The sequence below is a fragment of the Rousettus aegyptiacus genome, unplaced genomic scaffold (genome assembly GCF_014176215.1).
Source record: "Rousettus aegyptiacus isolate mRouAeg1 unplaced genomic scaffold, mRouAeg1.p scaffold_m13_p_11, whole genome shotgun sequence".
NCBI lineage: Eukaryota > Metazoa > Chordata > Mammalia > Chiroptera > Pteropodidae > Rousettus > Rousettus aegyptiacus.
In genome coordinates this window covers 44,858,115-44,873,769 of record NW_023416286.1, presented here as the reverse complement: position 1 = coordinate 44,873,769, position 15,655 = coordinate 44,858,115, and the positions used below count along the sequence as shown (strand labels likewise).

The 15,655-nt window shown below is 46.3% G+C and overlaps 1 protein-coding gene across 8 annotated transcripts in view; it reads left to right on the top strand.

Moving 5' to 3' along the window:
• The window catches only part of ANK1 (ankyrin 1), a 184,605-nt gene that overhangs the window by 121,114 nt on the left and 47,836 nt on the right, over window positions 1-15,655 (top strand). For all 8 annotated transcript variants that reach the window (XM_016127403.2, XM_016127399.2, XM_016127398.2 and 5 more), the window contains exons 8-17: window positions 203-301; window positions 598-696; window positions 4,236-4,433; window positions 5,873-5,971; window positions 6,434-6,532; window positions 7,047-7,145; window positions 8,255-8,452; window positions 9,026-9,124; window positions 9,571-9,669; window positions 13,601-13,798. In XM_016127403.2, the coding sequence (XP_015982889.1) occupies window positions 203-301; window positions 598-696; window positions 4,236-4,433; window positions 5,873-5,971; window positions 6,434-6,532; window positions 7,047-7,145; window positions 8,255-8,452; window positions 9,026-9,124; window positions 9,571-9,669; window positions 13,601-13,798 (1,287 nt within the window). The remainder of the gene's footprint in view (window positions 1-202; window positions 302-597; window positions 697-4,235; window positions 4,434-5,872; window positions 5,972-6,433; window positions 6,533-7,046; window positions 7,146-8,254; window positions 8,453-9,025; window positions 9,125-9,570; window positions 9,670-13,600; window positions 13,799-15,655) is intronic.

The following is a 15,655-nucleotide window of genomic DNA, read 5'->3' as shown; positions in this document are numbered from 1 at the left end:
TGATTAACCACGATGCTGTCATATCCTTATAGGTTATGAAATCTGTCTTAGATGAGAAATGTCCTAGCGATAGGCTTAACATGGCTGTTGGCACTACTGCCACTGCCAGGCTGGGGCCATGGGGCATGGGGGACTAGGATGCAGAGGGCTGCTTTCCAGAGAAAGATGCCGCCGCCTGACCAGGCTTGTTCCTCCCCTCCAGAATGGCATCACGCCACTGCACATCGCCTCCCGCAGGGGGAACGTGATCATGGTGCGGCTCTTGCTGGACCGCGGGGCCCAGATAGAAACAAGGACCAAGGTGGGTGCCAGCAATCTCTACAGCAAGGCCTGGGGAGGGAGTTCTGCCCTCCAGAGCCTCACCAGAGTGGTGGGCTCTCAGTGACCAGCTACCGATGGGCCTCCAGGCTCTTGGAGCAGCCCATAATGGGAGCCAGGGTACAGCAAGAGACAATAATAAGACTGTGCTGGAGTCGAGCCGGTCCTTAAGGGAGCATCGTGCTTCTGCAGCAGGAATGATGCTGCAGGCTGCCTTCTCTCCAGCGGCCTCTGATAGGTGCCTTTGGGGCTTTCTCTTTGTGACTCTGTCTTTTAAAGGATGAATTGACACCTCTCCACTGTGCAGCTCGGAATGGGCACGTGCGAATCTCAGAGATCCTGCTGGACCACGGGGCACCCATCCAAGCCAAAACCAAGGTATGTACTTCCTTTCCATAAAGAGCATCTTTTAGGCAGGGCTCCAGGTCAGGGCAACCTGGGAGCAGATCCCATTTCTGAGAAACATAAATCCCAATACTACTAAACGAGCTAGTGTGTGTGATATTTACCCCAATGCCTGTCACACAGGAGATACTCATATAGCCCTGATTTGCTGATTCCTGTTCAAGGTCAGCAAAATATTCTCTAAAGGGCCACATGTTTTTAGGTTTTGCAGGCCACGGTCTCTTGTCATGACTCATCTCTGCCACTGTAGCAGGAAAGCAGCCATGGCTAATATGCAAATTAGTGGCCATGTTCCAATAAAACTTTATTTATAAACACAGGCAGTAGTTCAGATTTGGCCTGTGGGCTGTCATTATCTCCTGTAGCCCTAGGTCAACCCTTGTCTATTTTACCCCGGCTCCAGAAAAGACAGAAGCCAAGCACTTGGAAAAGTCTTCAGAGCCTCAGCCAGACTAAGGTTAAAAAGAAAACGAAATAATTCTTCTCATGGTCCATTAGGGGCAAGAGCCAAGGCTCACCCTGCCGTTCTAATATGAAATCTTGAGTCTTCCTGGAGCTGATGTTGTCAGACCACTGGGTGCTGCCTATACTTCATCCGGGCCCTCTGCTTCATTCTTTTTTTTTTTTAATTAAGTTTTTTTTTTGATGATGACATTTCTTAACGAAATCTGGTACATTTTAGCTGTACATTTTAACAGTAAGGCATATATATATATATTTACAATGTGTGTTCACCTATAGTTAGATTTCTTTCTGTCACCACATATTTGACCCCCTTACCCCATCTACTTCCTCCCTCCTCCCTCCCCTCTACCCTCTGGTAACCACTAGTCCATTGTCCATGTCCATGAGTCTCTGTTTGTCCTGTTCATTTGTTGCTTTTAGGTTTATATCCCACATATAAGTGATATCATGTGATTTTCAACTTTATCTGTCTGGCTTATTTCGCTTAGTCTGCTCCATTCTTTGGGGTGAATTTAGAGGGTGTGAATTTAGAAGAGCAAGGCAGAAACCAGGCCCATTCATGGCCATGCTGGAGGTTTTCTGTGAGAAGTTCTCTGTCATAAAATTGTGGCACAGGACATAACCATGGAAGCCAATTTATTCCCTGACACATTATCATGTGAGTGTTTACAGAGCTATCTGTAATTTGGGTCATGATTCACAGCACCAAGCTGGTGTGTGTGTGTGTGTGTGTGCGTGTGTGTGTGTGCGTGTGCGTGTGTGTGTGTGTGTGTGTGTGTTGGGTGAAGGTATCCTCTACTAAAACAGTTTATTTCTTATTTAATCCTCCATTGACACCTGCTTCGCTGTGTGACTTTGAGCATGTCTATTATTCTCTCTGTGCCTCCATTTCTTCATCTGGAGAGCTCCATACCTCTCTTCCAGAGTTGTTGGGATTATTACATGAGATAATATCTTCGAAAGTACATATAAAAGTAAAAGTCCTCAGATAAGTGAAAGTTGAACTGCTACTACCAATTATATTATTAGGTCAGGAAATTCTCAACATTTTTCCACAGAGGCCCTGTATTTAAATTTACAAGTGTTCTTAAATTAGTAATGATTTTATATTATCCAGATTATTAGCATGGGACTAACAAGGATGGTTATGAAAATTTTTTACTGAGAATTTCCTTCTTTTCAGTTGGGAAATATGGTATGACCTTTTTAATATGCAGCAAGTATAAAAACTGTGTTGGTTTGCTAGGACTGCTGTAGCAAAGTGCCACACACTGGATTGTCTTAAACAACAGAAGGTTAGGTCCCTCTCATTGCCTTCCTTTCAGTCCTCTTTACTTTATCCCTCTCACTGTCCTTGTCTCTCTTAGGCCCTCTCACTTTCTTCCTCTGAGAGGAGACCATGCTCTGTCTGTGGAGTGTTATCCCTTTCCTGATAAACTGCCTTTGACTCTAAAAAAAACCTCGAAAAACAAACAAAAAAAAACCCCAGAAGGTCGTTGTCTCACAGTTCTGGAGGCTGGAAATCTATGATCAGCGTCGGCAGCATCGGTTCCTTCTGAGGGCTGGGAGGGAGGATCTGCTCCAGGCCTCTCCCCTGGCTTCTGGTGCCGTGCTGGCAATTTCTGGCTTTCTCTGGCTTATAGATGCATCACTCCAATCTCTGCCTCATCTCACGTGGCATTTTGCTCTGTGTGTGTGTGTCCAAATTTTCCCTTTTTATTCATGTTGGAATAGAGCCCACGCTAATGACTTCGTCTTAACTAACTACATCTATAATGACCCTATTTCTGAATAAGGTAACATTCCAAGGTCCTAGAGGTTAAGACTTTAACATGTGCATTTTGAGGGATCACAATTCAGACCATAAAACTAATATCAGCTGTCATGCAGCCTGATCGTGTTTCTCCCTTGCTGAAAATCCTCTTTCAAGTGTTGCTTTCTAAAAGCCAATGCCAGTTCCTCAACTCATAAACTTTCACGCTGTAGCTCCCGCCTGCCACTCCAGCCCAGCTCTGTGTCCCCATCACACCTGGCTCTCCCTAGGATGGTCTTCCCCGAGGATGGTCGCCTCTCGTGCTGCACACGCTATTCCCTCCGATGGGAGATTCTTCCCCTTTTTTCTTCCTAGTGAAGTCCTAACTTCAGGGGCGACCTCCTCCTGGAAGCCTTCTCTCCCTGTGTTCCTTCCCTCGCCATGACTCCACACTCCTGTGAACCTCTGTACTTGGATCATGCTTTCCTTCATGTCTCCACAGTGAATAGCAATCCTGTATCTATTTCCACTTCTTTTACCTATTAGTCTACCAGCTTCCTGAGGCCAGGAATTATGCTGCTCAGTTCTTTTTCCCCAGAGCTTAACCCATACCTATTACATATTAATCACTTAATAAATATGGGAAATATGTGTTGAATTAATGTCTGAATAAATGAATGAATTAATGAATATCCTCTGTTGTTAATGTTTTTTTACAATAAATGGCTATCTAAGAAACAGTAAGAATACTTAACACATTTTTTAATTGATGTGCATTTGTTAGAGGCAAAGAACAGAAAGATTTAGATCAAAATTCCATTTTATTATTACTCATTCATTCAAAACCATATTAATTAAGGAATATTGTGTGTTACATGCATGTACAGGGCACTGTGGGCACACGAGAGATATTAGGTGTGGTCACTGGTCTTAAAATAAGGAGCTTATAAGTAAGGAGAGAAGACGCACACACCAGAAAAGTGAATTATAAATACAGGCCAGAAAATATATATGAATAAGGTCTGAGTGAGTGGTACAGATAAGAAAAGCCCACAGTAAAGCTTCATGGAAGAGGCGGGCCTGGCTGGAGGATTCGGCTAGGTGGAAAGGAAGAGTTTAGTCAGAGACCAGTGTGAACATGAAGCCGGAATGAACCAACCTCCTCAGGAGCCACATGAAGCATAGCGTAGGGAAGAAGCAGGGAGTGAGGTTGGAATCATTGCCCTGGATTGCTGTGTTCTGTGTTCTGTCCCCAGAAGCCTTTGTGATTACTTGTGTTTCCTTCTTCACCTAGAACGGCTTGTCCCCAATTCACATGGCGGCTCAGGGAGACCACCTTGACTGTGTCCGACTTCTATTGCAATACAATGCAGAGATAGACGACATCACCCTGGATCACCTGACTCCACTCCACGTGGCAGCCCACTGTGGCCATCACAGAGTGGCCAAGGTCCTTTTGGATAAAGGGGCCAAACCAAACTCCAGAGCCCTGGTGAGTGGGAGGCTATTGAAGAAGGTGCCAGAGGGCCAAGGGCCGAGTGAGACAGGATCAGAGCCGCACGGCTAAGCCTCTTGGGAGGGACACCAGCTGGCACCTGGAGCTACTCCTGAGGCTCAGGGTGTGGAAAGTTTTAGTCATGCCAGTACATAGACAGGACGGCAACCTTCACAGTCCCTGCCACACAATGTCACCTCCTATACCTACTGACTGTGGTCCCTGGTAACAGGCTGAGGTCAGGGGAGGGCTTCGGCCCAAAAGACCTGACTGAAGAAGCAGTGTTCATGGTATGTGTATAGGTTGGGGGTGATATTACAGCCCTGGAGCCGAGGGTGATTTCTTAGAGACTGCCCGACTTTTTTAATCTGCTTGGGGGCAAGTGAAATGGCCTGAGCTATGCATTCTTCCTCTGCAAAGGGGCCTACAGTTTTCATGGTGCTCATGTAGATGTGAGTTTAAAGCTAATGCCCTCCTGGGACTATGGTTCCTTCCCCTCCCTCCTTGGCCGGGGGCTCCCAGATCAGTTCAGGGATCTGGTGGGGCCAGAACTCTGCACAGAGTCTGCCCACGACCACCCTTTCCTCTGTGCTCATTCCCAGGGGAGGAGAATTTAGAAAGTAGGATTGCCTCTAGGGACTGCAGGGACGGCTCATTCATTCAACCAGAAAGCTCTCATCAAGCTTTATCACATGCCAGGCACTGTTCCAGGGTAGTCAGAGTCACTCAATCTCAGCGCTGTGGACATTTGGGGCCTGATACTTTTTTGTTGCAGGAGGGGCAGCCTGTGCACTGTAGGTCATTTAGCATGTCCCTGGCCTCTACCCGCTAGATGCTAATAGCACTCCTCCTCTAGTTGAGACTATCGAAAATGTCTCCAGACATTGCCAAATGTCCCCAAGGTGGGGTGGGAGTGGCAAAAATCCCCTCCCCCCACACACTTTGAGAACCACTACCTTAGGGGGATAAAACACTGAAAAAAACAAACAAACAACAACAAGCAAATAGACAAAACTAAGCAAACAAATATCCCTGCCTTTATGGAGTTTACATTTCAATATATCACTTTAGAGCAGAGGCGATGTACAGAAATCCATTTTACTAAATTGTCAGTTTCGGGAGGAAGAAATATGATTTACTTCACAAAAGTGCTCTTTATTAAAAATTTCTCCTTAAGGAAACTTTAAACAGTAGGCTCTTTTAGTGCATCCAAAAATATTATTAAAAAACCTTAAAAAGGTTTATAGACAACATGCTCAGGAATGTGCCTGGTGTATAAAGTGAGTGGTACCTACCTCTTAGGTGATTCGTAGTAATTGACATTCTGGTCTGTGGGCATCCCTGAGGCTCCCTTTTAATCAGCAAGGTGGTCTGGGTGCTTCTTGGGCTATTATGTAAGTGCCTGCTTGTCTCTCTCTCTTTGTGTGGGGCTGCAGAATGGTTTCACCCCCTTACACATTGCCTGCAAGAAGAACCATATTCGTGTCATGGAGCTGCTGCTGAAGACAGGAGCCTCCATTGATGCTGTCACCGAGGTAAGAGAAACTCTGCAGACGAGTGGATGGCTGGTTCCCCGCCATGGTCTTCCTCCAGTAGCCTTCTTGAGAGTTGTTCTTTGTAGCTATGTGTGGCTGCCAGTGTGTGTGTGTGTGTGTGTGTGTGTGCGTGCACGCGTGTGCGCACAAGAGCACGTCTAGATTGCTCGGAGAAGTAACAGGGGTAATTAAAACGAGAAAACATAGGTCAAGTCTCAGGGAACTTTCCAAGATCAGATGTAATTTTTTAAGTTGTAAAAGTGAGCCGAATCACCCCACAGTGATTTTTTTTTCCCTTTCTGCCATTTTCCTGAAAATGAGCCCATCTCATTTTACTCCCGTTTCTTAGAAAACCAGTATAGAGCAACTAGAGGCAAGAAAGCTTTAGCAACATCTAGCTGTCTCTTCTTTGGAAGAGAAGGGAAATCTACTTTTTCCTCATTCCTGTCTTGTCTGTTTCAGTCTGGCCTGACACCCCTCCATGTGGCCTCCTTCATGGGGCACCTGCCCATCGTGAAGAACCTCCTGCAGCGGCGGGCATCACCCAATGTCTCCAGTGTGGTAAGGCCATGAGGAGAGTAAGGGCTCCTCTCTCAGCACCGAGAGCTCAGAGGGATGCTTTAGCCAGTGATCCCTAGATCTCCTCTCTGGGAATAGAGGTAGAATTCTCAGAATAGCAGAGGCTTTGGACTCAGGGAGAACAGCCCTATATACTGAAGCTTTCCAAATTAAACTTCTCACACATCTGTAAGTCTCGGGGATTTTATTTTGGACAATAATTTGGAAACTTCTGTAAGTGTTATCTTGAAATACATTTGCATTTCATATTAGCTCTGGGGTTTACTTGTAAGTATACTTAACACACACACACACACACACACACACACACACACACACACACACACACACACCAGGTATCAGCAGGCTAAAGGCTAAAGGAGCTGTTTGCTGGGGCAACTCCACCTCTTGGACGAAAACCTGTCAAGCATTTCTCGGCTCACACTTTGGAGCTCTGCGTGTGCTTTTTTTGAAACCCAGCATGTATTAACACTTCTATAATTTTGTTATTTTACAGAAAGTGGAGACCCCGCTGCACATGGCTGCCAGAGCAGGGCACACGGAAGTGGCCAAATACTTGCTCCAGAACAAAGCCAAAGTCAATGCCAAAGCTAAGGTGCATTCTGGAGGTGGGAGGACCCTGGGATGTAAACAATTCAAGTGCAGTGAGGAGAAATCCACCCTAATTAGAGGTCTGGCTGCAGTGCTGATGGCACAGAGATTCCTGGTCATTCTGTGTCTGTTACACTAAACGCTCAGATTCTGCTTTCCAGGGTTCTAAGAAGGCTTTTTGCATCCAACCTATGTTCTTTAGGATGATGAAAGTCCAAGGAGCATGGCTGGCCTGCAGTATTTATTGGGCTGAAAGGGTTTCATGGTGGTTACAGTCACGGTATAAGAGGAGAAGTAACTTTTTGAAGAAAGCGTTGCCAGTGAAAATAAGTCAGGAATAACTTGATCGAAAAATAGATGGTTCCCCCTTGTTGTAAAGGGCATTTCGGAGGGATTGGATGAGTGAAGAATAAGAATGCCTGCTGAGTTAGCAAGTTGACTGGCTTTGGCCAGGATCAGGCTTTCCTGGCCCACAGGTGACAGAGGCTCTGTTTAGAATTATGACTCTGGTTTGTGTTGGGGCCACGTGAGGGAGGCCCCCAGCTGGGCCCAATAACATGGAGACTTCACCCAAGGAACTCCTTCTGCATCAGGCATAAACGGAAAGGGGCGGGGTGGGATTAAAAGGTCATCTTTCCTCTTCAGCAGGTTAGACTCTCTCACAAACCCTGGCGTGCAGAAAACCAAAGCAGTGTCAAACAGAAAGACAAGTGTCCACTTAGATGTGGCTCGGGAGACAGTAGTCGCCACAATTTATTGAGTGCCTGTCACATACCAAACACCGTGTGAAACGTCTTATATACCCTATCTGTTTGGTCTTAACTATAGTCCCAGGAGCTCGACATTGTTATTCCCATTTCACAGACGGTAAGAATGAGTCTTTGGCAACTAAGTAGAAATAACAACTAACTCAAAGGGTCGTTGTAAGGATTAAATAACAGACAGCATATTGGTCTCTGTAACTCAGAGACGTGATTGGAATCTCATCTCTTCATCTTGCTAGCTCTGTGACTTTGCGAAAGTCACTTAACCTCTGTTTTCCTTTGTTGTAAAGGAAGCTTTGGATTAGGTACATTTAGTGTTCCCTGTTCTTTGTTTTTGCTTCGGTTCCAGGATGACCAGACCCCACTTCACTGTGCAGCTCGCGCTGGCCACACAAGCATGGTGAAGCTCCTGCTAGAAAATAACGCCGACCCCAACCTGGCCACCACTGCCTGGCACACCCCGCTGCACGTTGCGGCCCGAGAGGGTCACGTGGAAACGGCCCTGGCCCTTTTGGAAAAGGAAGCCTCTCAGGCGTGCATGACCAAGGTGCAGCCTTCCTCCTCCTGTTCTCTAGCAGTGACCAGGGCAGGCTAATCACTGCTGGGCCCGAGTTGTGGCAGGGTCATTCCTCTGTGTTGCCTCATTTGTGCTGTAAGCAGCTGGGGAGCAAGCACACACAGGACCAGCCGCCATCTGTGAGCCCGATGTGTCATTGTCCTGCCCCAGAAAGGTGGTGAACTGTAGTTTCTCATTCAACCACCCAGCCTTCATCCGTTCATTACAGAATAGCTACTTGCTCAGCACCTGCTCTAGACAAATCAGACAGGTTCTGGAATACAGAAAAGATTAAGACTCAACCCTGCCCTCAACTAGCTGGCGGCCAAATCATGACACAAAGTGGTCTTATGCTCCTCGTGAGAGGTGTGGGTGGCGGGCGATAGAGGGAGCCTGCTGATTCCTGAGGCCTTGGCCTCTCGGAGGGATCAGAAATTCTGTGCCCTTTATTTGATAGGCGTCTCCATGTCCGTTCAGATGAGACACCTCCTTTGCCATGGGCCCTTTCTCCGTGGAGGGTAGTCGCGGCTCCGCGTGGTTCTGACAGCCTGTGTTTCTCCTCAGAAAGGATTTACCCCTCTCCATGTAGCGGCCAAGTATGGGAAGGTTAGGATGGCAGAGCTGCTGCTGGAACGGAACGCACAACCAAATGCTGCCGGAAAAGTGAGCTTGAACTTCTCTACCTTTCTCAAATTAGAAGCTAGAGCGAAGGATAAACTGTACTTATTGAGAATGGTATCTCTTGCCTGAACCTATTTTGTCAATCTTTTGAATGGACAGCCATCTAGAGAGAATGGCCTTTTGGAAGACTCGTTTTTCTGACAACGGCCTTGACTTTCTAGAAAGTTCTGGTGGCCTATTCTGAGTGAATGTGCCAATCGTGCTCTCATCGGGCCTCTCGGAAATTAGGAGGTGGCCCTGGGTCCTGCTGGTTATACTCCTTAGTGACTTTGATCAAGATTGGTTTTGTGATGAATTTCAATCAGGTTTTACCTGTATAAAAGAGATGACACAGATCTCAGGATGGTGCTGCCCACAGCTACGGGGATCACTAATGGAAAATCAGCTGAGTGAAGGCTGTTCTCTTTGTCGGTCTCACCCTCCTGCAGAATGGCTTGACTCCCCTGTACGTGGCCGTTCATCACAACCACCTGGACATCGTCAAGCTGCTGCTTCCCCGGGGCGGCTCCCCGCACAGCTCTGACTGGGTAAGCCTGCCCTGGCCCGCACACCAGGAGCACCAGACAGAGAGTCTCATGGCTCCTGGAGAGCAGGTTGCCCGCCGTGCCTTCAGGGCGGGCACTTGCAGAAGCAGCCAAAGGGCTTCTGTGTTTTGCTTTTATTTTTACCTCAGAAATCTCACCTCACTTTCACAAATGTTACCTGCAGAATAATTTGGGGACCAGGAGTAGGGCAGGAAGTGGGTAACACTTCTTAGCAATAGGTTATTTCACAGAGGTGGATTCTTTTTACACGAGTGTGTTCCCCAAACCTCTGCATGTCGGCTGAGTGTTGTCCACCGGCTGTTCAAGGTCGGCATGAGCAGGAGTCTCCACGAGTGGTCATTCTCGTCCTCGGATTCAGCACAATGGCCACATGTTGAGAAATATTCAGGGCCAGGAGTGAGCTTGTCAGAACCTTTGAGGAAAGAACCTATTTGGAATGTGAATAGTCACCCCCAAATCTATTTCTCCGATGAGTTCAGACTTTTGGATCATGGTGTTTTTTAGCAAGGCACGCCCATGTACATTACACTGCAGACAAATGTCCAGCATGCTGGCCTTACACAGTCTGAAATGTGCTGCTCAGAGCAGCAGGTGCGTTGCGTCTTAAGGGAACTAGAGGAAAAGGAGCTGGCGAGGTTTGCTTATGTAAGGCCACACTGGGGAGGGGGGAGGTGATACAAAGTGTAGGGGTAAAGCCGATAGAAGATCATTTGGGAGGGGAAGGGCACCGGCTGGTGACCACCTGCAGAGGGGAGGGGCTGGGAGGGGGAGCAGGGCTTGGGTACAGGGACACAGGTGGTCGCTGCCCCCTGCCCTCGGGAGCTCACTATCTGACAGGGCAGCCAAGATTCAGAAGAAACAGGATAATTTCTGGGAGAGCCAACCTCAGCGCTCAGGAGTCTGAGTGCTGCCTCCACAGAGGCAGTCCTCAGGGTAGGTGGATGTGTGGTTTCAGCTGACACCTGCTGACTTCATGGGGATGTAGCCAAGTCAGGGGAAAATCAGCTCCGGCCTTCAGCTTGTCTTCCCTCCTCAGAATGGATGCTCATCTGAATTTTACAGCCTCGCTTTTTTGCAGACACGGTGTCTCCCAGACACCCCTATCTCCTTGGGCTCCAGTCCCTGGCACTGTTGTAGCAAAGCCCACGTCATTGTGAAGATGGAACATGTGGCCCTGCTTAAATGTGACTTACTCCTGCCTCTAAAAATAAAAACCTGGACTCCCCTCCTCCTCGTACCCCTCCTTATATAAAAGAAATCGGAGCCAGGTCCATGGTATTTAAAGAGAGTTTTATCCCAGCACAAATGCTGTACAGATGGGTTTTGTTTCCATGGCAAAAAATAGTTTACCAAGTCGTCTGGCAATTTTGTAGAATTTCACATGCAAATCTTTCTGCACCCAAACCAAACCCTCCCTTTTCTAATTTTGATGCTAATGTTGTTTCAAGCAGATCTCTCTCCAGAAACATGCCTTTGGATGAGCTCATTTCCTCGGGAAAGCAGAGACTTTCACTGGCACCTTGCCCTCCCTAACCTCTCCTTGACCCTCTTGCCTCCCTGCTCCTTGTCCTTGTCACCTACAGATGGTCATTCATTCCCTTGTGTCCTAGTTTGGGGGAAGCTCAGAGAGCAGTTTCTGTTCTGAGATGGACAGTTGCTCTTGTATCTTGGCCTTAACCAGGGTCGTCTGGCAGCCCGCGTCACCTCCAGGGCCAGCTTGCCCTTTGGTAGGACAGGGTGCTATCCTTGCCATTGTGGACATCCACAGCTGCCCAAGTGGCCCAGAACGACTGATTGTACTTCCATTAATATACGTCAAATTGCTTGAGTTACTACTGTCCTTTGACATTCAAAGAAGTCCTCACGGTTATTGTTTTTGTTCAGCTGCCTCCTCCCATTTTATCCTAACAGCTGCACTGAGAAGTAGACATGCTCCAGTGCTCATTTAGAGAGGATGAGCTCTGCTTAGGGATGACTCCAAGTCTCAGGCTCGATCCACTGGACCACACCTCTTTTCTTTGCTCTGTTTTGATAGAGTATGAAAACCATTTTGTTTAATTAATTTTGTTATAATCAAAATACTGATCTTGTTCTGGGAACACAATCTACAAAGAAGATTTAATGTTTACTCATAACCTAATCAAATTAAAAAGGAGGAACACGCAAATGAATTAACTTACATAATTATTTAAAGGGAATGATTTTTAAATTCAATTTAATTCTTTGGGTAAATTACAAATTTTCATTTCCTCATAAAATTTGCTTTGCAGATAGATCTTTCCCTGTGCCCCAGTGCTATAAAACTGGGGTTTTTACCATACTGGTCAGCCCCCTTTCTCTCTTTCCTCTTCCTGATCAGTGATCCTGGCAAAATCAGAGAGGATGGTTCCCCCAGTAAGATAACGGCTGGCAGAGGAGACTCAGTTCTCTGGGGCAGCCAGAAGAATGCTGGCCAATGTGGGAGAACCATATGCCTTATGCCATCTGCTCTGGGGCTGGGTGGTCATGTGCTTAGAAAGCCCTGGGTCCTGCTCAGAGGTCCACAGCCCTGGCATCCCCGTTAGCCCGAGATGCTCTGGACCTGACTATTCAAAGGGTGGTCCCTGGACCAGCAGCATCAGCCTTACATGGGAGCTTGTTATAAATGCAAAACCTTTGGCCTCCTAGGTTTTCTGAGTCAGCATCACATTTTAACAAGATCCCAAGTGATTTTAGACACACTGAAGTTTGAGAAGCACTGCTTCGGCTGATAGAACCTGGGATCTGGAGTCAGACAGCCAGGCTTGGGTCATCTGTTATTCATTTACTGTGTTACAGTAAATGAGGCACTTAGCCTCTCAGAGAATTGGCTTCTTTATCCACAAAGTGGAGTAATAATAAAAATGCCTGCCTTATTTGCTGTTCATGGCTGCAGTGAAGCTCAAAAGGGGTAATGTAGGTGAGAGTGTTTCCTAACAGTGATGACCAAAATTGCTGTTACCTGTCTGCAGTGGGATAAGGAGCTTGCTACAGAATATAAACCCATGGACTGCTTCCTTCATTGAAAAATTCTTCCTACCAAAAATAAAAGAAAAAGAAAAGCCAGATGAATAACAGTGTGTAGCGACATAGCTGATTTACTCTGAGGCCAGCTCCTTCATCTCACTGTGGACTTAAAACATCTTGTAAACCAGTGCACTGCAAACTATACAAAGGTTTACAAAGTAAACCTTAATTTTGGAAGGCACCTTCACATTATTGTATTTGATCTGTTCAACAACTTTAAGAACCAAGTAGGTGTTATTGTCCATTTTTAGTGGCTTAAAAAGTACAAAACAAAGTCTAGCGGTTGCTGAATATCTTACCCCCATTGCATGGCTAGTTGGAGTGAAGCAAGGACTGACTTCTCATCCTCAAGTCCCTCACCAGGTGCATGTCCTCTTATCCCACCTGCCTAAAGCTGGCAAGCCTAGGGGGACACTTGGCCCAATTGCACTGGGAAAGAAGAAGGGCTTTGTTCCTTTTCCTTTAGGAAATGTTGGAGGGTTGGTTCTTAATACAGGAAGAAGGAAGTGGGAAACTTATTTTCTTACTTATCTAGCTCTATAGTTGTGCTATAGGCCTAATTGTATCCTAGCATCTATTGGTGGCAGCATTTCCTGCACAGCAGTTTGTCAGAGTGTGATAACAGAAAACAGATGGTGAGAAAAGGTATAGGACCTTTGCTGGCTTGGGCAGGGGCAAGGGTGGGCTCTCCAAATCACACAGATACGGTTTGTTTGTTTACTTAAGCTGCCCTGGGTAACACCAGCCCTGCTCAGTGGGTGTCCAGCAGGCCAAGAACCAGGCCTAGCCATCCTTCAGAGGATTTAAAATTTTAGGTGAGCACTTACATTGACAACTAAGCATTCCTGTAACCATTCTTCTGTTTCAGAATGGCTGCACCCCTTTGCATATAGCTGCCAAGCGGAACCAGATGGAGGTGGCCCGCAGTCTGCTGCAGTATGGGGCGTCAGCTAATGCAGAGTCAGCGCAAGGCATGACACCTCTTCACCTGGCTGCCCAGGAGGGACATGCAGAGATGGTGGCTCTGCTGCTCTCCAGACAAGCCAATGGTAACCTGGGGAACAAGGTAAACATGGCACCTTTGGATTGGCCCTGGGTCTCAGTAATGCCTTAGTGTTAGCTAACTAGATATTATGTCTGCATATTGAGCACCCACTGTGTGCCCAGGTTCTTAGTTAGATGGTGTGTGTGTTGCGCGTGTGCGCGCACGCATGCGTGTGTGTGTGTGTGTGTGATCCTCACAACAGCCCTGTGTAGATTTTATCTTAGTTTGATAAATGAAAAAGCAGATTCAGAGAAGCTACTTATTCCCAAGATTGTATGACCCTGAGCCTATCTGATGCCAAAACCTTTGCTTATTCTTTCGAAATAGATTAACTCAAGAATCTGCAAAAAGGCCAATATTAAAATCCATAGTATACTTTCTCAAATATAGGCCAGTGTTACATTCAGGAATGTATTAAGTAAGTTGGTACTAATTCTGTGGGGAAGTCATTTTTTTAAAGTGCCGTCCTGTATATCAAACTAGGAGTTCTCAATCTATGGACTGTTAACATATGAGTCTGAAGCCTTCCAAGATTGCGCACAACATTTTGGGAAGATAGGCATGTGAGAATTTTTCTGGGTGAAGTCTTCACAGTTTTCATCAGCTTCTCAAAGGAATGTATGGCCCAAGAAAGATTGAGAATCACTCTTTTTTTAAAAAATAGTTTTATTGAAATATTATTTACATACCATTAAAATCACCCTTTTGAATTGTACTTTTCAGTGGTTTTTCGTATATTTTAGAATTGGGCAACTATACCACTATCTAATTTCAGAACATGTTCGTCACCCCAAAAGGAAACCTCATACCCATGAATGGCCACTTCCCATTTCCCCTTAACCCCCTAGTCCCTGGCAACCACTAATTTATTTTCTGTCACTATGAATTTGTCTATTTTGGACATTTCATATGAATGGAATCATATAATATGAAGAGCTGGTTCTTTAGATAATAAATGAACATAATATATTTTCAGAAAGACAAGCATTTTAAGGGTAACAAGATTTCTTAAAACCTATAGCTCCATTACCTCTTTTTATATGCTTTTGGACAGGTGACTCCCAGGAGAGAAGTGCTATGGTAGGACCATTGTATTGGATGGGATTCTTGGTTTCTTCCTTGTGCCATTTAAAGCAAGATCTGCCTTAAGGGTGATAGTGATTCTCTGGAGCCATCCTCACACATCCGCTCCCAGTCCTCATGGGGCAGATAATCGTGTTATCCCAAGAACGAGGCAAGACAGTCAGAGGCTTAGGATGACCGAGGGATTGCTAATTGTGGCCCGTTTGCACTTCAGCCAGCCCCACAGGCTTGAGGGAGATGGCCTGCCTGCTTAGGCTTCATCTGGGCAGGGACACTGCTCATGGGCCTGTGGTCAGCCTGGCAGAAAGTGCAGAAGGTAGAGGAGGGAAAGCAGAGTCCCTGGGGGAAAGGACAGGCCTGGCCACTGCCTCTGAGTGCAGAGGAATTGCAGCTTTCTTCGTCTCACAGTTAGTGAAGTGAACCGAGGTTGGGGACAGAGGAGAGAAGACTTTTCTAACATCTGGTGGGTGTGTGCACATATCAAACAACATTTCTGGTGCATTACTATCCTCATGAGAAAGCTGAGATGAGAACTCCAAGAATATGGTGTTTTTAGTCCCAGCAAGATCATCCTTTTTACAGCGCAGCGCTGGCTGTGATCTAATCACACGCTACATTGAAACGACACATGGTGCCTTTCGACACGTTTTCATACGTGTTTTCTCAAATGATCCTTGCTTTGCCCTTGAGATCAGTCAGGGATAATCACTACTTTCTAGATAAGGAAACCAGGGCTCTGAAGTTCATCTTGAATCTTGGACGTAGGGAATGTTATCATTGGAAAGTACCCTTAAG